At 39.2% G+C, this 22343-nt stretch overlaps 1 protein-coding gene across 3 annotated transcripts in view; it reads left to right on the top strand.

Annotated features, from left to right (window-relative positions):
- LOC129762285 (zinc finger protein 501-like) overlaps positions 1-22343 on the top strand; it is a 152190-nt gene that overhangs the window by 7053 nt on the left and 122794 nt on the right. For 2 of the 3 annotated variants that reach the window (XM_055760439.1, XM_055760457.1), the window contains exons 8-10: positions 14639-14722; positions 19753-19836; positions 19893-19976. In XM_055760439.1, the coding sequence (XP_055616414.1) occupies positions 14639-14722; positions 19753-19836; positions 19893-19976 (252 nt within the window). Of the gene's footprint in view, positions 1-14638; positions 14723-19752; positions 19837-19892; positions 19977-20040; positions 20125-20180; positions 20265-20328; positions 20413-20468; positions 20553-20608; positions 20938-22343 lie in introns of those variants that run through there. The other variant, XM_055760484.1, reaches the window with a different exon arrangement.

The following is a 22343-nucleotide window of genomic DNA, read 5'->3' as shown; positions in this document are numbered from 1 at the left end:
AAGTGCGAATGTGTTAAATGAACGTTTTCAGCGGTGAGCGTTCCCCGTGAACACTGTTGTTTAACTACGGGGCGATGGATATCTAATGTATAGGACGAAAAAAAGCCGAAATGTCATATGACATTTTTAGTTCGACGGTTGTTTGACTGTTCATTTTATGAAGTTCATTAATTACACAGCACATACGTCTCCATGAACAGTCATACGATGGTGACCATTAGCAACACTGGATGTACGACTCGTGAAACGAATTACGGACACACACGTGCCCACCAATGTCAATGTGACATTGGCGCAGTGTCGTGAACGAGTGCGAGTGTGGGCATGTGCGGCGGGGCTTAGACTCGATGTTGTACGTGAAGGGGTTAACCTCCCTCCCTCGCCCCTCGCCTGATATGCAAAAAACAAGAATTTCGCGAAACAGTGTGTAGAATATGATCGCTTTCACACACTTCCCATCAAGTTATATCAACCAAACTCTAATCGATTACTCACAGGATATTAAATTTCCATCTGTCGTCGCAATGTATAATGAAAAAAATGTTCATTTTTCAATTTTCCGCAATGGTTTTGTTTGTATTGGTGAAAACATCGTTATTTTTTCGACACTGATGCCAGACAACATCATCGAAACAGCTGTAAGGGGCTGTCCACATATCACGTGGACAGAAAAAGCATGATTTTAGATTCCCCCCTCCCCCTCCGTGTACAAACGTAGGCATTAACCCTTTTTCTACGAGCGTCGTCTATAGGCGACGAAGTAGAACCATATTTAAGTGATCTAGGGGCTTCAAATACAGATACTCTTTCATCAATTTCAACGAATTCGCTGAATACTGCCCTGCCACTTTCACGCTTCCAACGCACGACACCGGTGCTTTCAATGGGAAATCCTGTGAAAAAAAATTATTACAACAGTTGCTGATATACTTCGAAGAAGGGAAGGAAATGACACAGCACGCCGCCAAAACTGGACTTTCCGAAGCTTTCAGGGACTATTGCTTTAATTGGTGTGATTCTCCTAGAATCAATACTATCAGAAATAGTTTATATGTTATAAATGAAAATTGTTTAATTCCAATTTCAGATAACCAAGAAAATAAACAAACCGAAGCAAAACGCAAGAGTGAGACAGCCACACAAGCAACAATCGATCTCCAATCCTCTAGGAATGTTGTTGCCGAAAAAGCTGCAAAATGGTTAATTCTGAATAGTTAACCGTGATCTGTTGTCCTTAAAACGGTGGAAAATAAGCTACAAAGCACGCGAAGGCGACTTATTGTTACGAAAATGAATTACCGTCGATGGGGGTGAAAATGGGTCAAAAAAGGTAGTTTCCGAACTTTTTGTTGAACTGTCGTAAATTAGAGTAAAACACAATTCTGATTACGTAGAAATGTTCTCGAATGATGAGCACTAATAAGTGTTCAGGAAATTGTTGAATAATACTGATTTTTCACCGAACTACGATTAAGGGGGTAGTACACTATGAACACTATAAAAATATGAGATTTTCACGATTTTTTTCAACGAGAAAATAAATTACTATGATTAATCTGACATCACAGTTTTATTAGGTATACTTAAGGTGAAGGTGGAAGCTAGCCATTGTAGTAGTATAGGTAAACCCACGTGAAAAAATGGGGGTTTTCCGTTTACTGTTTTTGAAAGCATAGGCAGTCGTGGCAGTGTTCCGAGCTCTGCAATACAATTTTCTTACCCAATGTTAAAGTTGCTAAAACTTATGTTATAGACCCATTGTCGCAACGTGCGGTTGCGACGCACCTGCTCCCAAACACCTTGAGAGAAATAAAACGTTCCCACTTTCGGCGCGCTACTGTGTTTCACCGAGAATCAAAAGAAAACACAACAATGATTCAATGATTCAAAAACAAATAGTCAGAAGTGAAAGAAAGTCCTAAATTGATTGTTACAAAAGCGTTAAGCGTAATTATTCTTAATTGTATATCCTATATTATTCTGCAAATCGAGAGAACGAAGATTCTTAAAAATAACCCCACCTCCAACGAACTAAACAAACGAGACACTAAACGTAAGTTCTCTAAATCTAAATCTAGCTGCAACACAGAAAAACTTATGATAGTGTAAAAAACCTTAAAATTAATATGTACAATTTAAAACTACTTCTATTCCTAAAACTACTATGTACAATAGAACCATTTTAATGTATTGATTTATACCTACGGTAGGGATTTTTTAACGTCGTCGTCATCGCCATCGCCATTGTATTGCGTATTGAAATAAACGTTTAAAAAACCGGAAAATTGTTTCTCTTCCGTTGCGGTTGCAACATTTTAAAAAATCCGTTTAGTTCGTGATCGGGGAAGCTTTATCGAGGTTGCAATAATGCCGAGAAATAATCGGGCAAAACCAGGTGTGAGTTGTGCGCTGTGCAAGGATCTCGACAACAGCCGGATGGTTAGTTGTGACGAATGCGGTAAATGGTTCCATTTCGTGTGCGTGGGTGTAACTGAGGGAATCGAAGAAGTTGATTGGAGCTGTTCAGAGTGTGAGGCGAAACGAGCAGACCAGATCCCATCGGTCATCACTACAGATCATGCACAGAGTGAAGCGGAGCCTAGGCCAGTGGATAACCAGGGGCAAGTTGAGCTACTCAGGGAATTCCAGAGGAGAATGGACCAAATGCAAAGTAGGTTCGAAGAACAACAGCAGGCATACGAAAAGCTGCTTCGGGAAAAGGACCGCGAAATGCAGAATGCGATTAAGGATTTGCAGTCCCAGTTCCAGCGTCGTATGGAGAAAAGAGAACAGCAGATACGAGAGGAGTTGAGCGTTCCCGTAGTTGTTCATCCACCGAATGCAAATTCGACAACGTTGGGAACTGAGAATCGTCAGACAGATGACGTCAGCAAGGCGATCGAGCAGATGCAAAGACAACTCGCAGAGATGGCTAGAAAACAGGATTCAGAAACGAAGAGTCTTGAGGAGCGAGTGAGGGCGATGGAAATCAGCAGCAGCGAACCTGTCCCAGCGAGGAATGATGGTTTGAATGCGGATGCGGATCCATTCATTCCTAACGGCCTTCATCTATCTTCGACAGTGAATCCTTCTCATGAACTCAGCAGGAGTCAACTCGCTGCGCGACACGCGGTGGCAAAGGAGTTACCTACATTCTCGGGCAACCCTGAAGAGTGGCCTTTATTCATCGCCACTTATGAGAGTACCACAAGGATATGCGGCTTTAGCGATGAAGAAAATTTGCTTCGACTCCAACGCAGTTTGAAAGGCAAAGCTCTTGAGACAGTTCGTAGTCGGTTGTTGTATCCAGCAGGACTTGATGGTGTCATCAATACGCTTCGTATGCTGTTTGGCCGTCCTGAAATCATCGTTCACTCGTTAGTTTGCAAGATTCGGGAAATGCCAGCGCCAAAGGCGGAGAAATTGGGAACTCTGATAGATTTCGGCGTAGCAGTCCAGAACATGTGCGCAACGATTGTGGCGTGTGGTTTGAACGAGCATGTATGCAACGTGGCACTCCTTCAAGAACTCGTTGAGAGACTGCCACCTACTGTGAAGCTCGACTGGGCAAAGCATCGTCAAACAATGTCAGCGGTCACACTATCGGATTTCAGTAGCTGGTTGGGCACGCTAGTGGAAGCAGCTTGCGTAGTAACGATTCCATCGACGATCAGTATGTACGTTGGTAGAACTGAGAAGCGTGTCCGAAAGGAGGAAGTTAATGTCCACATTCAGTCCGACTCAAATCATTTTCCAAACTCTACGATGTCCTTCAAAAGTACGTCGAAACCAGCCAGCAAGCAATGCGTTATTTGTCACGGAGAATGCAGCAGTGTAGGGTTGTGCCAAAGGTTTCAAGAATTGGATATCGGGGCGCGATGGGCAGTGCTGAAACAGAATAAATTGTGTCGGAAGTGTCTGTCGAAACATTTCGGAGCATGTGCAGTAAAGCAAGCCTGTGGTAGAAACGGATGTTCATACATGCATCACAGGTTGCTACACGACGATTCCAGATACCAGCGAATGGAGAATCCTCAGATATCGAGTCTACAGGCGGAAGCAATTACACCTACCGAGAATTGTAATTTTCACATTAACGATGTTAGCAAGATTCTCTTCCGATACGTGCCGGTGCTACTTCACGGACGAGGGAAGATTGTACGCACATTCGCCTTTTTGGACGACGGTTCGTCAGTGACGCTGATGGAACATAGTTTGCTGAAGGAGCTAGACATTCAAGGTGAATCATATCCCTTGTGTCTGGGCTGGACAGGGGATTATCAACGTCAGGAAATGAATTCTGTGAAGTTAGCGGTAGATATTTCCGGAGTGCACGACATGAGAACATATTGGATACCGAAAGTGCACACCGTGGACAGTCTCGCTCTACCCCAGCAAACTCTCGCGATGGAGGAATTAGCGCGACATTTTCATCATTTGACGGCCTTGCCGGCTGATTCCTATCGCAATGTTCGACCACGGATACTTATAGGAATGGATAATTGCCGCTTGGGCCACGCGCTCGACAGCAGAGAAGGAAGAAAGGACGAACAAATCGCTGCCAAAACACGCCTGGGGTGGATAGTATTCGGGCCTTGCTCTATAGAATCCCAAACAACGACTAGTTTAGTCGCACACCACAGTCTTCATGTGTGTCCATGTACCGAACAGAGCGACGCAGAGCTACACAACGCAGTAAAAGCGTACTTTTCGTTAGACAGCATCGCAATAAGTTCCGTTAAACCACTGATGTCGAAGGACGACGAGCGAGCCGAGAAATTGTTGAAATCTCTGACTAATGTGAACAAGGGGCGCTATGAAACTGGATTACTCTGGCGGTATGATGATGTTCGAATGCCAGACAGCAAATCAATGGCAATGAAGCGGCTGATATGTCTGGAAAAGCGAATGCAACGGGACCCTGATCTAGCTGAAGCTCTGAAGGAGAAACTTAGGGATTACGAGCGATCTGGGTACATCGTAAAACTGACGGAGAACCAACTAGCCGAGAGATTCGAACGCGTGTGGTACCTTCCAATATTCCCTGTTGTCAATCCCAATAAGCCGGGAAAGTTGCGCATAGTGTGGGATGCAGCCGCAAAGGTGGCGGGTGTTTCGCTGAACTCGTTCCTGCTAACTGGACCAGATCAACTTACTTCTCTTCTATCCGTTTTACAACGCTTCCGAGAATTTCGCATTGCCATAACGGGCGACATTCGAGAGATGTTTCTTCAGGTGTTGATGAACTGGCGCGATCAACAGTGTTTGAGGTTTCTATGGCGGAACGGAGAATCAAATCATAGCCCAGATGTCTATGTCACAAAGGTAATGACTTTCGGGGCAACCTGCTCACCCAGCTGTGCACAATATGTGAAGAACCACAATGCGCAACGATTTCAGGATAAGTTCCCGAGGGCAGCGGAGGCGATAATTAGAGAGCATTACGTGGATGATATGCTGTCCAGTGTGGAGACAGAAGATGAGGCGATTAAGCTAGCTGTAGATGTCCGATTCATTCACGCAGAGGCAGGTTTCGAAATAAGGAATTGGCTGTCAAATTCGAATCGAGTACTGCAGGAGCTGAAGGCAAATCCAGGAGAGAAGAGCTTGAATCTGTTGAGCGAAATGGGAACCGAGAAAGTTCTGGGATTGTGGTGGTGCACCGCAGCCGACACCTTCACCTTCAAAGTGTCTTCGAGGATAAATGTCGATCTACTGCAAGGTCATATTGTGCCAACCAAAAGGCAGATTTTGAGTACGCTGATGACGATCTACGACCCACTTGGACTACTTGCGAATTTCCTTATGTTCCTGAAAATCCTGCTCCAGGAAATTTGGCGTAGTGGCATAAATTGGGACGAACCCATTAAGAGCGAACAGTGGGAGAAATGGCAAATATGGTTGCAAGTTCTTCCGCAAGTGGAATCCGTCAGTGTACCCAGGTGTTACCGGATAAAAACGAGTACAGGCGGTCAAAACGAAATTCAACTCCATGTGTTCGTAGATGCATCCGAAAACGGATATGCCGCAGTTGCCTACCTCCGGTTCGAAGAAGATGGCGAAGTGGAATGTGCGCTCGTCGGCGCGAAAACAAGAGTAGCTCCGTTGCGATTCGTGTCGATTCCCAGACTTGAACTTCAGGCAGCAGTTATCGGTGCCCGTTTGGCGAAAGGTATCATGATGTCTCACCAGCTTAAACCAACAAAACAGTTTTTCTGGACGGATGCGCGTGACGTTCTTTGCTGGTTGAATTCCGATCACCGGAGATACAATCAATTCGTCGCAGTGCGGATCAGTGAAATTCTAGAGTTGACCGAGGTTAACGAATGGAATTGGATTCCGACGAAACTGAATGTTGCTGACGATGCGACGAAATGGCAGAAACTCCCGGATTTTTCTCCTGCTAGTCGTTGGTTCCGTGGTCCACAATTCTTGTGGGAGGCAAAGGAAGAGTGGCCTGTTGCAGTATCGAGCTTCGATTACACCGCAGAAGAGAAGCGACCCAATGTGCTACATCATTCCGTCAAGCGTGTCCTGTTTAGGTGGGAAGATTTCCCTAAATGGAAGCGGCTGCTGCGTCATGTTGCATTCGTACAGCGGTATCCATCGAATCTGCGCAAGAAATTATCGAAGGAGCCCATCGTCACCGGCCCATTGACACAAGAAGAGCTTCGAAAAGCAGAGTTGTTAATTCTCAAACTGGTTCAGAATGCTGAATTCGTTGCAGAGATAGCTGCATTACAGAAACCGAAGCTCGCACCATGGAAGAACGCATTGCCCAAGAGTAGCTCGCTGTATGGGCTCAGTCCGTTTCTGGATGAAGAGGGGCTGCTGCGAATGAAAGGACGTATAGATGCTTGTGAAGACGTCGATGATTGTACGAAGCGCCCGATACTGTTGCCGAAGTGTCATCCCGTTACCGACCTCATTATATCCAGTGTTCATCAGCATTTCTGTCACATGAATCACCAGACTACACTCAACCAGATTCGGCGTAGATTTTACGTGCCTCAGCTACGGTCGGCCTACAAACGCGTACGAGCACGGTGTCAGCACTGCAAGAATCGCCAGGCGAAGCCAGTTGCTCCAGAAATGTCAGCTCTGCCACCCGCACGCCTGAAGGCTTTCTGTCGTCCATTTTCCTACGTTGGCATCGACTACTTCGGTCCAATACATGTAGTTGTTGGCCGGAGGACCGAGAAACGATGGGGAGTGCTGATCACATGCCTAACGGTGCGAGCGATACATCTTGAAGTTGCTCACAGCCTCACAACCGACTCATGCATTCTCGCCATCAGAAACTTCATCGCCAGGAGAGGTACCCCTCTGGAGATAGTAAGCGATCGCGGTACGAACTTCATCGGAGCAAGTCGAGAATTGAAAGAAGCGTTACAAAAAATGGACCACGAAAAGCTGATAGAGCACTTCGTCACCACTGATACGAAATGGTCTTTCAACCCTCCTGCATCTCCACATTTCGGAGGAGCCTGGGAACGCCTTGTTCAATCCGTGAAGAAAACCCTGAAGCAACTCCAAGTCACACGCACACCCACCGATGAACTATTGAAGAACATGCTCTCAGAGATCGAACTAATCATCAACTCACGACCTCTAACGGAATTGCCATTAGATGACGAGCTTTCCCAAGCTCTCACTCCGAATCATTTTCTGATCGGGTCATCAGATGGTTCAAAGCCCCCGTTCACGTTTGACGACAGCAGTTACGCTCTGAAACACACCTGGAAATCCTCCCAAGTCTACGCAAACCGGTTTTGGCGTCGCTGGGTAGCTGAATACCTACCAACTCTCACTCGGAGGACGAAATGGTTTAGCCACGTCAAGCCAATCGCAGAAGGGGACATCGTCGTCATCGTTGATGAGACTCTGCCGAGGAACTGCTGGCCGAAAGGTCGAGTTGTCCACGCAATTCGGTCCAAGGATGGACAGGTTCGTCGTGCTCTGGTACAGACCTCGACTGGAGTGCTAGAGAGGCCAGTCGTGAAGATCGCTGTGTTGGACGTAGGTGCAAGCGTAAGTACATAGGATCAATGGCCCTGATGCACTGGGGGAGAGTGTCGCAACGTGCGGTTGCGACGCACCTGCTCCCAAACACCTTGAGAGAAATAAAACGTTCCCACTTTCGGCGCGCTACTGTGTTTCACCGAGAATCAAAAGAAAACACAACAATGATTCAATGATTCAAAAACAAATAGTCAGAAGTGAAAGAAAGTCCTAAATTGATTGTTACAAAAGCGTTAAGCGTAATTATTCTTAATTGTATATCCTATATTATTCTGCAAATCGAGAGAACGAAGATTCTTAAAAATAACCCCACCTCCAACGAACTAAACAAACGAGACACTAAACGTAAGTTCTCTAAATCTAAATCTAGCTGCAACACAGAAAAACTTATGATAGTGTAAAAAACCTTAAAATTAATATGTACAATTTAAAACTACTTCTATTCCTAAAACTACTATGTACAATAGAACCATTTTAATGTATTGATTTATACCTACGGTAGGGATTTTTTAACGTCGTCGTCATCGCCATCGCCATTGTATTGCGTATTGAAATAAACGTTTAAAAAACCGGAAAATTGTTTCTCTTCCGTTGCGGTTGCAACAAACGTAAAAATAATAATTGTATTGATATCAACACAATTTCATTCTATTAATTTTCATGCAATGAAACGCTATGACTCAGGAATAACATTTTATTGAGTGGTTTTTATAACTGTTTCGATGATGTTGTCTGGCATCAGTGTCGAAAAATAACGATAGCATACAAACAAAACCATTGCCGAAGATTGAAAAATGAAAATTTAACTTTCAGAGCACTTGCTCGAGTTTTCCAACGTTTTTCACTATACAGTGTGACAGCAGATGAAAATTTAATATGTTGTGAGCAATCGATTAGATGTTGGTTAATATTACTTGGTGGGGAGTGTGTGCGAACGATCATTTTCTTCACACTGTTTCGCAAAATTATTGATTTTCGGGCGAGGGACCCTGAAAAGGTTTAATGGCTTGCGAGGTTTTTTAGAATCATTTTGAGAAGCAACGATTCTTTCTTGCCTTTGCGAGAACAATACATTAATTGGTCATATGTCGCAATTTGTTTCTTTATATCAATGCACGCATTCACTGAGTATTTAACGAGAGCCATCTTCCGTGCATCGCCATTCAACAAGCATCAAATACGCATCTAACAGATGAGCACACAGTTGAGGCGATAAAAATGGAACACCCGTCCATCCGAACATCCGAATGACCGTTTATGAAAAATCGTTTCTCGACTCTCGGTCAAAACCGTCAACAAAGCTAGGAGCTTGTTGCATCAGAACATAGCCGATGCCCACGAGAACATATACGAATGGCAACGAAGGTGAGCTATTCACATGTACAGAAAATGAACAAGTTCTAAGTTTCGCGCAACGAAAACAAGCAACACCCACAAAGCCAAACACTGATGGCTATAGGCGACCTATAAACATTTGCACTCTTTTTTTTCGCCTGCTTTGCCATGGCTTGAATGGTGGTGTAATTGCAATTCCAGATGCGCTTGAAGTGAAGATTTCGCTAGCGTTCACAGCTCGAGGGGGACCATAAAACACAAAACGAGCATCATAAGCGACCTTGTTGTTTCGGACACAGAAAGATTCTGTGAATTTTCCTCAGAGGAGATGCTTAATGTAAGACATAGTCCTACGTCAAAAATAAATTGGTGCCCATTGGACTGTCCCCTGAATAGCTGTAACCGGTTTGTTGAACCCTTGCAGCCAGAACCTTGTAAACTGGTGAGAGTTCTGCAAGTTTTACTAGTGGACCGATTTCAACTTATTGATTTTTTACGTGATCTTGGATATATTTCCTGTCGTCGTACGTAGATTTTTTTTCAATGAAAGTTGACCCAATCTCACCCCTTAGAGGGGGTGGCAATGGGTCAAAGTAGTGAATATTACTTTCTATTAAGAATTGTGTTCAGAAATAAATTTCTCAATGATTTCAAGATAGTTTAACAAGTGTCTTGAATGATTATTTGAGTTACGAAAATAGTGTCAATCCACCTAGAAGTGCGATGGAAATGTTTATATACAGCCATTCCATATCAAACCAATATAGTGGTTAACAGATTTTCGTGAAAAGTGGTAGTTTTGTTTTTTATCGCAAAACATTAGACCCGTATTTTTTATCACCAGTGATCATTTCCATTTTAGGGTAGCCCATAAAATAATTTTTTTTTTCCATTTTTTCCAAAAATGACTTTTTTTCAATTCATAACTTTCGAACTAGTGTACCGATTCGGATGATCTACATATCAAATTAAATAGGTGACCATTTCCATTTTAGGGTGGTCCGGAAGATCATTTTTTTCTCATTTTTTCCAAAAATTACTTTTTCTCAAACTCATAACTTTTGAACTACTGCACCGATTCAGATGATCGATATATCAAATTAAAGCCAATTAGCTAGTCTCTCTCTTTTTGAAAAATATCATACTTGCAGAAATTTTGGATTTTGGTCTTGTAATTACCAAAATCCAACCAAGGGCGCTATATTTTTTATATTTTTTCTTGAAAGCTGAGATTTTTTTAGATAACACTAGCCGACCCGGCAAACTTCGTCCCGCCTAAAATTTGTTTTTTGTTATCAATACTATCAAACATTCACGTTTTCTTGCTAAGCAAGTTCATGGGTCCAATCGCAGAACTGTTCATTGATTGATCTTCTAATCGGCCCCGTTGAATTTATCTTTTACTAAAAAGTTCCTAGTACTTCTACCAAAACTCATCATTTTGATATCAGATTATTTTCAGACGCAGACCCCTCCCTCTTCTCCCCTTTAGAGAGGGGGGGGGGGGGGGGAGGAGTGTCTATTAACCATAGAAACGTTTCGTACCCCTTAAAATATTTTTTTTTATAATTCGTTTATTTGTACAGGCTCAGTTACATAGGTTTAAAGAAGCCAAACTCTCAACTATACTTTTACTATTAACATGTTTTCTTAATTCTACGGTTAATGAAATAGGAAACCGATTACTCGCGGTCGACTCGAGTCCTTAAAATCTTAACATGACAAATTTGGCTCCATTTGCTTGATTAATTTTCGAGTTATGCAGAAATTTGTTTTTCATTTGTATGACAGCCCACCCTAAGAGAGGGAGAAGGATCTAACCAGCATAGAATCATTTATTGCACCCTAAAACCTTCACATGCTAAATTTGGTCTCGTTTGCTTGATTAATTCTCGAATAATGCCGAAATTTGTGTTTCATTTGTATGGCAGCCCTTCCCTTTAGAGAAGGGGTGGAGTGTCTAACCACCGTGAAAACATTTATTGCGCCCTAAAACCTCCATATACCTAATTTGGTTTCGTTTGCTTCATTCATTATCGAGTAATGCAGAATTGGGTTTCACTTGTAGAGAGGGGGATGGAGTGTCTAATCACCATAGAAACATTTATTGCACCCTAAAACCTCCACATGCCAAATTTCGTTCCGTTTGCGTGATTAGTTCTCGAGTAATGCAGAAATTTGTGTTTCATTTGTATGGCAGCCCCCCCTTAGAGAGGGGAGAGGGGTCTCAAGCTATCACGAAAACCTTCTCCGGCCCCAAAAACCCCTACATACAAATTTTCATGTCGATCGGTTCAGTAGTTTCCGAGTCCATAAGAATCAGACAGACAGACAGACAGAAATCCATTTATATATATATATATATATATATATATATATATATATATATATATATATATATATATATATATATATATATATATATATATATATATATATATATATAGATATTCAAAACTCAGCGTTATTTTGTGTTATTGAGTTATGATTTTTATAAACTAATGGTCCGATGGTCCGAAAAATCATTTTTCCTTTTTTTCTAAAAATGACTTTTTTAAATTCATAACTTTTAAACTACCGAACCGATCCAGATAATCGATATACCAACTTGAAGCCACATGAAATACCACATATGCATAAAAATTGGATTCTAGTCGCATAGATGTTGTCCAGTCTCATAGGAATATTGAACGAAAACTGAAAACATGTTAACTTTCTAAAATCACTCGAAAACCTCAGCTTTCAAGAAAAAATATAAAAATAGTTTCGGACCTTAGATCCGAAACTATGTGAGCTATGAAAAACAATCACAATCAATAATTACGAAAACAAAATCTGGGTTTTTTCTAGTGTAATGTTTTTCAAACAAAACTAGCTTATTGGCTTTAATTCGATATGTCGATCATCTAAATCGGTTCTGTGGTTCAAAAGTTATAAATTATTGAAAAAGGTCATTTTTGGTCATTTTTGGAAAAAAATAAAGGGAAAAGTTGATTTTTCGGACCTCCATAAAATGGAAATGGCCACCTTGATGAAAAAAATAAAAAATACGGGTCTAACATTTATGATGAGGAATAAAACTACCAATTTTCATGAAAATCTGAAAATCACTATATCGGTTTGGCATGGAATTCAATTTTGTTCGCGACCTATTCTCACCCCCACTCAGTGTAAATAAGAGATTATTTCGAAATATTGAAATTCGATCGGAAAAAAAATGTTGATTTTTTTTTTTATTTAAATCGTTTATTTTTACAGGCTCAGTTACATAGGTTTAAAGGAGCCGAACTCCTTACTGTATTGTTACTAGTATATAAACATTTTTCCTTAATTCTAATGTTAATAATATAGGAAACCGATTACTCGCGGTCGACTCGAGTTTAGAAGGGTGACATATTTTCTTCAGGAAAAGGAGGGGATATGAGGATATATTGACAATGATCACACTCACACTCTCAATCACACTCATCACACTCAATTCTTAAACCTATCTTATATCTAATATGTATTTACATTTCATCTTATTCTTAAGAAGGGATCCGATCTCTCACAAAGGAAAAGGAAAAACTAAGGGTGTAAGGACAATCACACACGAAGATCGATAGCTTTAAGGAATACATATATTTGGGACATGTAATCAAGGTCTAACCGAGCCAACACGTCTCTCACCGGCATCATGGGCTGCCTTCCTCGGGCCCGAAGGGTGACTACTAAATTCGATCTGGCGACAAGATACAGCTCGCACGACCAAACAACGTGCTCGATGTCGTGGTAACCTTGGCCACAAACACAAAGATTGTTGTCGGCAAGATTAATACGAAAGAGTAGCGCATCTAACGAACAGTGATTGGACATGAGTCGGGAGAAGGTGCGAATAAAGTCCCGACTCAAGTCCAGACTTTTGAACCATGGTTTGAGGCTAACCTTAGGGATAATCGAGTGGAGCCACCTGCCCAATTTATCTTCGTTCCATTTGCGTTGCCAGTTAACTATGGTATTTTTGCGGACTAAAGAATAAAATTCATTGAAGGCGATTTGACGCTGATAAATATCGCCTTCAATTGCACCTACCTTTGCTAATGAGTCAGCCCTCTCATTACCCGGAATTGAGCAATGTGAAGGGACCCAGACAAAGGTAATGACATAACAGCGTCTGGATAAAGCACTCAAAATTTCTCGTATTCTCTCAAGGAAGTACGGCGAGTGCTTTTCCGGCCTCACTGAACGGATAGCTTCGACAGAGCTAAGACTATCCGTTACAATGTAATAGTGTTCAACAGGTCGTGAGGCGACGCTGTCCAGCGCCCAGTGTTCAAAATCAATAATGTCTCATCTGGAAAGACTTTAAACAATAATTCTGTCCAATATTTACACTTTTAGTAGTTCTGTATAATGCTGGGCATGAGATTTTTTCTGAGGTGTTATTTGATGGCTCTTTACACATCAAACTTTGATGAATTATTAAATAATAACTATTTGTACTACAGTTAAGTATTATGCATTGGAAGTTGCGGAAATATGTCTCCTATTAAACGGTTCACAGCTTTCAAAAATATTCGCAATATTTGTCAAGATATTACTAATAGTAACTTTCTCCATTTTTGACCCAATTTCACCCCCATCGACGGTACCAAAATTTTTACTACATATCCGCAATACAAGTAATAGCATGCTTTTCAAATAGTTTAAGTTAGTATATAATCTGATTGTGTAAATGTGGATGCTGTTTAGGCTAAGTATGTAAATAATAGCTTGTAATAAATTGTTGTGTATTATTTGTTTCATTGAATTTATTAGTGTTTTCAATTATTCTTCACTAATTGCATTGTTTTTCAATTAATCATCCTAATTAGGGATTGAAAATTGGGAACTTATTCAATTATTGAAATAATTGACCGAAAAAAATATTCAGAGCACATTCAAAGTGTATAAGGTACAGGAAAATTCATATAGCTATAACGTGGAATTCATTAGTTCATGAGTTCATTCGGTGTGTTAATTCTAATTCTCGTCATTATTACGTGAAAAGTTCGATGGAGAAAAATCACGTATGTTTCCACGTAATATCAACGTTTATATTTTTTTGAGTGTACAAAAAAATCTCCTGTGTTCGTGTAAAAACAGAAGCCGTAATCTCAAGAGTATTTTTGCCGCAAAGATCGCCCGACAAAAAATAAATTTGAGTATTTTGGCAGTTATGAAAGGGGTTCTGATTTTTAACTCCGACCAGATGGTATCCCTAACTACAATATTACTATTCAACAGAATCAATTCTTTGCAGGTGAACTTCCATTTTCTTGTCCCTACTGTCCGAAGACGTTTAGGCAGCGTTCGGGGCTCAACGTGCACATTCGAAATCATACCGGTTGGTAAAGAATATTTTACTATAACGAATCATTCAGCACCCCTTAGAGGGGGTGGCAATGGGTCAAAGTAGTGAATACTACTTTCTATTAAGAATTGTGTTCAGAAATCAATTTCTCAATAATTTCAAGGCAGTTTAACAAGTGTCTTGAGTGATTATTTGAGTTACGAAAATAGTGTCAATCCACCTAGAAGTGCGATGGAAATGTTTATATACAGCCATTCCATGTCAAACCGATATAGGGGTTCTCAGATTTTCGTGAAAAGTGGTAGTTTTGTTTTTTATCGCAAAACATTAGACTCGTATTTTTTATCATTAGGGTGATAATTTCCACTTTAGGGAAGCCCAAAAAATCTTTTTTTTCCATTTTTTCCCAAAATGGCTTTTTTTTTAAATTCATAACTTTTGAACTACTGTACCGATTCGGATAATCTACATATCAAATTAAATAAGTGACGATTTCCATTTTAGGGTGGTCTAAAAGAAGTTTTTTTTCTCATTTTTCCCAAAAAATACTTTTTTTAAAACTCATAACTTTTGAACAACTCACCGATTCAGATGATCGACATATCAAATTAAAGCCAATTAGCTAGTCTCTTTTTGAAAAAATATTATACTTGCAGAAATTTCGAATTTTGATCTTGTGATTATTGATTGTATTTTTTTATAGTTTACATTGTCTCGGGACGGGCGCTATATTTTTTATATTTTTTCTTGAAAGCTGAGATTTTTAAAGATAACATATCCAAAACTCAGAGATGCGTTATTTTGTGTTATTGAGTTATGATTTTTAGAAACTAACGGTCCGATGGTCCGAAAAATAATTTTTCCCTTTTTTCTAAACAGGACTTTTTTTTTAATTCATAACTTTCAAACTACCGAACCGATTCAGATGATCGATATACCAATTTGAAGTCACATGAAATACCACATATGCATAAAAATTGGATTCTAGTCGCATAGATGTTGTCCAGTCGCATAGGAATATTGAACGAAAACTGAAAACATGTTAACTTTGTAAAATCACTCGAAAACTTCAGCTTTCAAGAAAAAATATAAAAAATATGGAGACCTTAGATACGAAACCATGTAAGCTATGGAATACAATTACAATCAGTAATTATGAAAACAAAATCTTTTTTTTTTCAAGTGTAATGTTTTTCAAACAAAACTAGCTCATTGGCTTTAATTCGATATGTCGATCATCTAAATCGGTTCTGTGGTTCAAAAGTTATAAATTATTGAAAAAGGTCATTTTTGGAAAAAAGGGAAAAAGTTGATTTTTCGGACCTCCATAAAATGGAAATGGCCACTCTGAAGAAAAAAATAAAAAATACGTATCTAATATTTTACGATGAGGAATAAAACTACCAATTTCCTTGAAAATTATACAATATCTATATCGGTTTGACATGGAATTCAATTTTGTGCTTGACCCGTTCTCAGTGCAAACAAGAAATTATTTCAAAAATATTTAAATTCGAATGGAAAAAAAATTATGTACAAAATCAATAATGGCTAATCTGGCAAGACTAAAGAATAATTCTATCCAATATTTACAATTTTAATAGTTCTGTATAATGCTGCGCATGAGATCTTTTCTGAGGTGTCATTTGATGGCTTTTTACACATCAAACTTTGATGAATTATGAAATAATAACTATTTGTACTACAGCAAAGTATTATGCATTGAAAGTTGCGGAAATATGTCTCCTATTAAACGGTTCACAGCTTTCAAAAATATTCGCAATATTTGTCAAGATATTACTAATAGTAACTTTCTCCATTTTTGACCCAATTTCACCCCACATAACCCATTTTCACCCCCATCGACGGTACCAAAATTTTTACTACAAATTCGCAATACAAGCAATAGCATGGTTTTCAACTAGTTTAAGTTAGTATATAATCTGATTGTTTAAATGTGAATGCTGTTTAAGCTAAGTATAATAATACAGTGGTAGACATTCGTTTAGCCGCACCCTATTTTTCCTCAATATTTTAAAAAATAAATCAATTCTTTGTACAGTTTTGCTCATAAAAGACGATTATTGTTTAGTTTTCATCAAATTCATTCTAAAAAAAGTGTATATTCACTTTTTGTTTTCTAAGTAATTCAAATATGTGGAATCAGGATGGACATTCGTTTAGCCGCATCCTAAAATTTCAATAAAAGAAAATTTGTGCAGCAAATTTCGAGTCCAATCGGTAGCTAATATTTAGTATGTCCACCTCCATTTCGGATCACTTTGAAAACTCGATTTGGCATCGAGTCAAACAGCTTTCAAAGTGTTGCCATATTTATTATAGCCCAAAATTCCTGAATTACTGCCTTGAGACTGGAAATGTTGTCAAATTGTCATCCGTTTGCATAGACCATCTCGGCCAAGATTCTCCATAGGTTCTCTATGGGATTGCAATCGACTGCCAGCAGGTCGTTCAAGAAGCGGAATGTCCTTCTCGGCAAACCACGCCTTCGATTGCTTGGAAACGTGGATTTATGCATAACCCTGCTGAAAAAACGCCATCCTCAATATGGCCAATCAAAACGTCCTCCAGTAATTGAAGATACTTTTCGGAGTTCATTCGGGTAAAAATGAAACAAATGAGAAGCTTGCTGTGATAGGAAACGGCTCCCCACACTGTCAAACTTCCGCCCGTGAGTTCGTTTCGAACTCACGACATGCCGTTGACTCAAATTGTACCAATAGCAACTGTAACAGTCCGGATCATCCAAATTGAACTTTTTTCGCCGGAAAATACAACATTTCTCCATTCTAGTTTCCATTCCATGTATTGCCGGGTGAAAATGAGATGGTTCTGCTTATGGGTGGCGGTCAGTTCCGGCTTCCCTTGAAGTTTCTTCCACATGATGTTTGGTGACTCATTCAAGATGCGCGCAATATGCCTCTTCGTTACTGGAACAACCGATTCTGCCTTAATGTATGAGCAGGACATCGTTTCCTGGTTGCTTCGTGTCTTATTCGACCCTTTAAGACGCAAAGTAACTTTGGTGTTCCCATTTGTTGGTCGTTATATCCCATATTTCTGGCACTATTTAAAGAAATTCCGTACCACTTTCTCAGATAGACAATTTTTGTTACGATCGAGCGATTAGAATATATTTATTATTTTTCATCCCTCTTCCGTCAATAGAATACCTTTCGCCATTCCTTTAAATTCTACGTAAATCACTAATCTGACCAACTTCTTACGTTGCACATCTAATATCTATCTTGTAAATTGAACATTCCCAAGTATTTTTTCAAAAAACACAGATACAGGCTTGGTGATTATGCAAAAACACGATTTTTATGCCCTGCGGCTAAACGTATGTCTCGGGGAAAAACGACCTTTGAATGTTTATATCCACCGATGCCGCCTTGTGTGTGTGTGATTGTGACGCACGTCCTTTCAATAAAATTTATTTAAATATCCTATCACTACAGCAAATAAGTATCCCGATAAAAAGAACATTCCTAGTTGTTTTGTAAGTGTTTCAAGTTTTTTTTCCAAGTGCGGCTAAACGAATGTCTATCACTGTAGCTTGTAATACATTGATGTGTATTATTTGTTTTATTGAATTTATTAGTGTTTTCGATTAGTCTTAAATAATTGCATTGTTTTTCAATTAATCATCCTAATTGGGGATAGAAAAGTTGGGAAATAATTCAATTATTGAAATAAGGTAAATGATTTTGGTTTGTTCAGTCGATAATATGATCATGGTTTGTCCACCTTTTTGAATGCTCTAATTCAGCACACCTTTGTCAAATCAGGTATTCGAATGTTTCAAAACATATAAATAAAATTGTCTTTTTCATGATCTACAGTAGTTTTATAGTATATTTTTACGGAATCACATGTTTTGAAGGATTATAAAATACACCATCTTTTGGTGTCAATGCGCCCCTCATTAGAGCTAATTTTTAATCGATCATCAGATGATTATTTCGCACGTATTCAGACCTTTTCTGGATTATAACACTTACAAATATTGTAAACATCATTCTTGCACACCATTTGTATCAGATTCACATAGGTAAACCTTTAAATTAATTCTGTTTGATGAACTTAATTCTGATCATGAGTTGTCCAATTCAATAATGTTGTTTTGTCCACATGATTTCTATGGCAACCGCTTGGCGCGCTGCAGTTTGTTTTTTGTGTCCTTCGCGTATAGCAGAAATAAAGTTTCTCTATGTTGAGTGTATTGAGGTGAACACTTTTGAAATGCCCAAAAAAATGCAACATTCTGAAGAAAGCCTAAATTATGAATGTATCAATATGATGACAGTAAACTCAAGCAATGATAGATGCAACATCCACTTGAGAATTCGAATATTTTCATTCAAAAATGGTGATTTCTAAAGCCGGACAAACCATGATCATTTTTTGTGCAAACCATGATCAGAGATGGTCAAACCCTGATCATAATTCCTCTTTGAAGAAAATTGTTAAAAATCATAAAAATTTGAATAATTTCAACACCTTATGGTAGTATTAGCAACTAGAGACTTGGGGCTTTTCAACAAACCCAAACTCGTATCGATTATATGTGATTTTCATGAAGAAAAAATAATTTGCATTTACTAGTTGCGTAAAAACACCCCAAATCGGACAAACCAAGATAATTTACCCTATATGACCGAAAAAAATATTCAGAGCACATTAAAAGTGTGTAAGGTACAGGAAAATTCATATAGCTATAACGTGGAATTCATTAGTTGTTCAATTAGATGTGTTAATTCTAATTGTCGTCATTATTACGTGAAAAGTTCGATGGAGAAAAATCACGTATGTTTTCACGTAACATCAACGTGTATATTTTTTGAGTGTACAAAAAAATCTCATGTGTTCGTGTAAAGACAGAAGCTATAATCTCAAGAGTATTTTCGCCGCAAGGATCGTCCGAGAAATAAATAAATATGAGTATTTTGGTAGTTATGAAAGGGGTGCTGATTTTTAACTCCGACCAGATGGTATCCCTAACTACAATATTCCTATTCAACAGAATCAATTCTTTGCAGGTGAACTTCCATTTTCTTGTCCCTACTGTCCGAAGACATTTAGACAGCGTCCGGGGCTCAAAGTGCACATTCGAAATCATACTGGTTGGTAAAGAATATTTTACTATAACGAATCATTCAGCAGGGTCATTTCATTGCAGATGAGCGGCCCTACCCTTGTCCACATTGTCCGAAAGCGTGTAAGACATCTTCAGCACTTCAAGACCACATTCGAACTCATACGGGTCGGTTAGGAATGTTTTACTATTCACTATAATGTTACCATTCAGAAGAATCAAACTTTTGCAGGTGAACTTCCATATTCCTGTCCCAACTGTCCGAAAATGTTTAAACAGGATTCGGCGTTGAAAATGCACATTCGAACTCATACGGGTTGGTAAAGGATATTTTACTATAACGAATCATTCAGCACAGTTATTCCATTGCAGATGAGCGTCCATACACATGTCCACATTGTCCGAAAGCGTTTAAGACTTCTTCAACACTCCAAGGACACATTCGAACTCATACGGGTCGGTGAACAATGTTTCAAAATTTACTACAATGTTTCCATTCAACATAATCATCCCTTTGTAGATGAACGTCCCTACTCTTGTCTGCATTGCTCGAAAGCGTTCAGGGCGGCTTCAGCGCTTCAAGTACACATTCGAACTCATACTGGTTCGTGAAGAGTGTTTTTCTATACTTAACTATTAAGCAGGGTCATTCCTTTGCAGGTGAACGTCCCTATCCTTGTCCACATTGTTCGAAAGCGTTTAGACAACCTTCGGCGCTTCAAAGGCACATTCGAAAGCATTCGGGTTGGTGAAGAATGTTTTACGACGATGAACCATTCAACAGAGTCTTCTCTTTGCAGATGAACGTTCCTATTCTTGTCCACATTGTTCAAAAGTGTGTAAGAATAATAGGTCGCTCCAAAGGCACATTCTGTCACACACCAAGTAGAAGCGATGTTTCAAACCAGTCCTATCACCTTACCGTGCTAAACCAGTTCGATGAAGATATAGGTGGGTCGTAGCAATAACCCAACTGATCGCCAAGGAAGGGATAACTGAATGCTGAAGGTTTTCTATGTCACTGAAAGCTGTTGACACATAATCATTGTTAGACCACAAAACGTGAAAATTCAAGAATTCACAATAAAAAATATTTCAAAAAACGTATGTAGGATCTACGTAAGTCTTTCATTAATGGTGCCAAATAAAAAAAAGATAGTTTTAACAGTATTTTTTCTGGGAATGGACTTGGGAATTTTACACACCAATCGAATCGAAAAGTCTCTAAGATATGTTTGATATGCTATACTTTACGATACTCTAGTCAGTATTCTAATGTATAGCATATCAAACAACACAGCCCACCATGCACCAAATCCCCTTGTCGGAGTTGTCGGAGTAATAATGGATCGGGCTGCTGCGCGTGAAGTAATAGGAAATTGTTTATAGCACATAGATAGGAACAGATGAAATACTGAAGAATAATAGAAGGAAGTAGAAGAGAACAATAATTTTAATAAGCGTTTTTATAGAAGAAAAGGATCTATACAGTGCATTGTGTTGGAAACTATAGTTGGACGAAATCTCAAAGTGAAAGGAAGTTAAAAACTATGGTTGGATGAAAGTGGATTGAAGGACTAAAAAGAAAGAAATCAGGAATTACAATAGTTTGAAGTTTGATCAAAATTAATGTGTAAAATTGGAATTAGTGGAAAGGAGAATGAATTCATTTTTTTCAAAAAAAAAAATATACTAAAATTTATTATTTTGGGAGTTAGATTTACTTAAACTATCTAAATTAGAAAATTTTTTGATTATGCGCTTTTCATACCAAAAATGTAAGCATTCAATTTGCCCTTAATTTGTTATTATCATTATACTGCCGTTCTACGCAAAGTTGCCCCATGTTACTTTTTGACAGTTTTCACTTTTCTTCATAACACGATGTTATTATGCTCAATCTTCCGGAACACATTAAAAGATATTGTTTGTTCCCATCTTTAAAAAAACAACATCAAGCTCAATTGTCCTATGTTGACTATTCATAACTGTCCCACTATATATATTTTGTAGATCCATAATAAAAAAGTAACAGGAGGGTTGTGTCCGAGACACGACCGCATAGTTGACGTAGGATTCCGTTAGGCTATCTGTTGATTTTGGATATGTTTGAAGAATTACATCGTTAAACTCTTTGATAGTGATTTGGTTTTAATGTCTCTGTTAAGGAACACATTTCGGCAGGAACAAAAATTCCTCCTATTTTCATGTATTTGCAATGCTTTTCTTCTTCTTCTTTTCCTTTGTTTACGGAGACTTTAAATCTAGTGATTCATTCGCCTCTGGATTTGCAATGTCGATTTCCCCGAGGCAGCTTGGTTTTGATGTCTCTGTTATGGAACACATTTCAGTGGTAGCTAAAGCTCCTCCTACTTTCCCGGGTTAGGGACCAGCTAGCTTAGGACCAGGGAATTTCGACCAATCAGAAGTGGGTATTTCCGTTAGGATAGGGGTTGATAGGGGTCCCCCTACTTTCATGTATTTGCAATGTCGATTTCCCCCAGGCAGCTTGGTTTTGATGTCTCTGTTAAGCAC

Source organism: Toxorhynchites rutilus, chromosome 1 (genome assembly GCF_029784135.1).
Source record: "Toxorhynchites rutilus septentrionalis strain SRP chromosome 1, ASM2978413v1, whole genome shotgun sequence".
Taxonomy (NCBI): Eukaryota; Metazoa; Arthropoda; class Insecta; order Diptera; family Culicidae; genus Toxorhynchites; species Toxorhynchites rutilus.
Note: the sequence above shows the minus strand (reverse complement) of the source record. Positions and strands in the feature narration are given on the sequence as shown.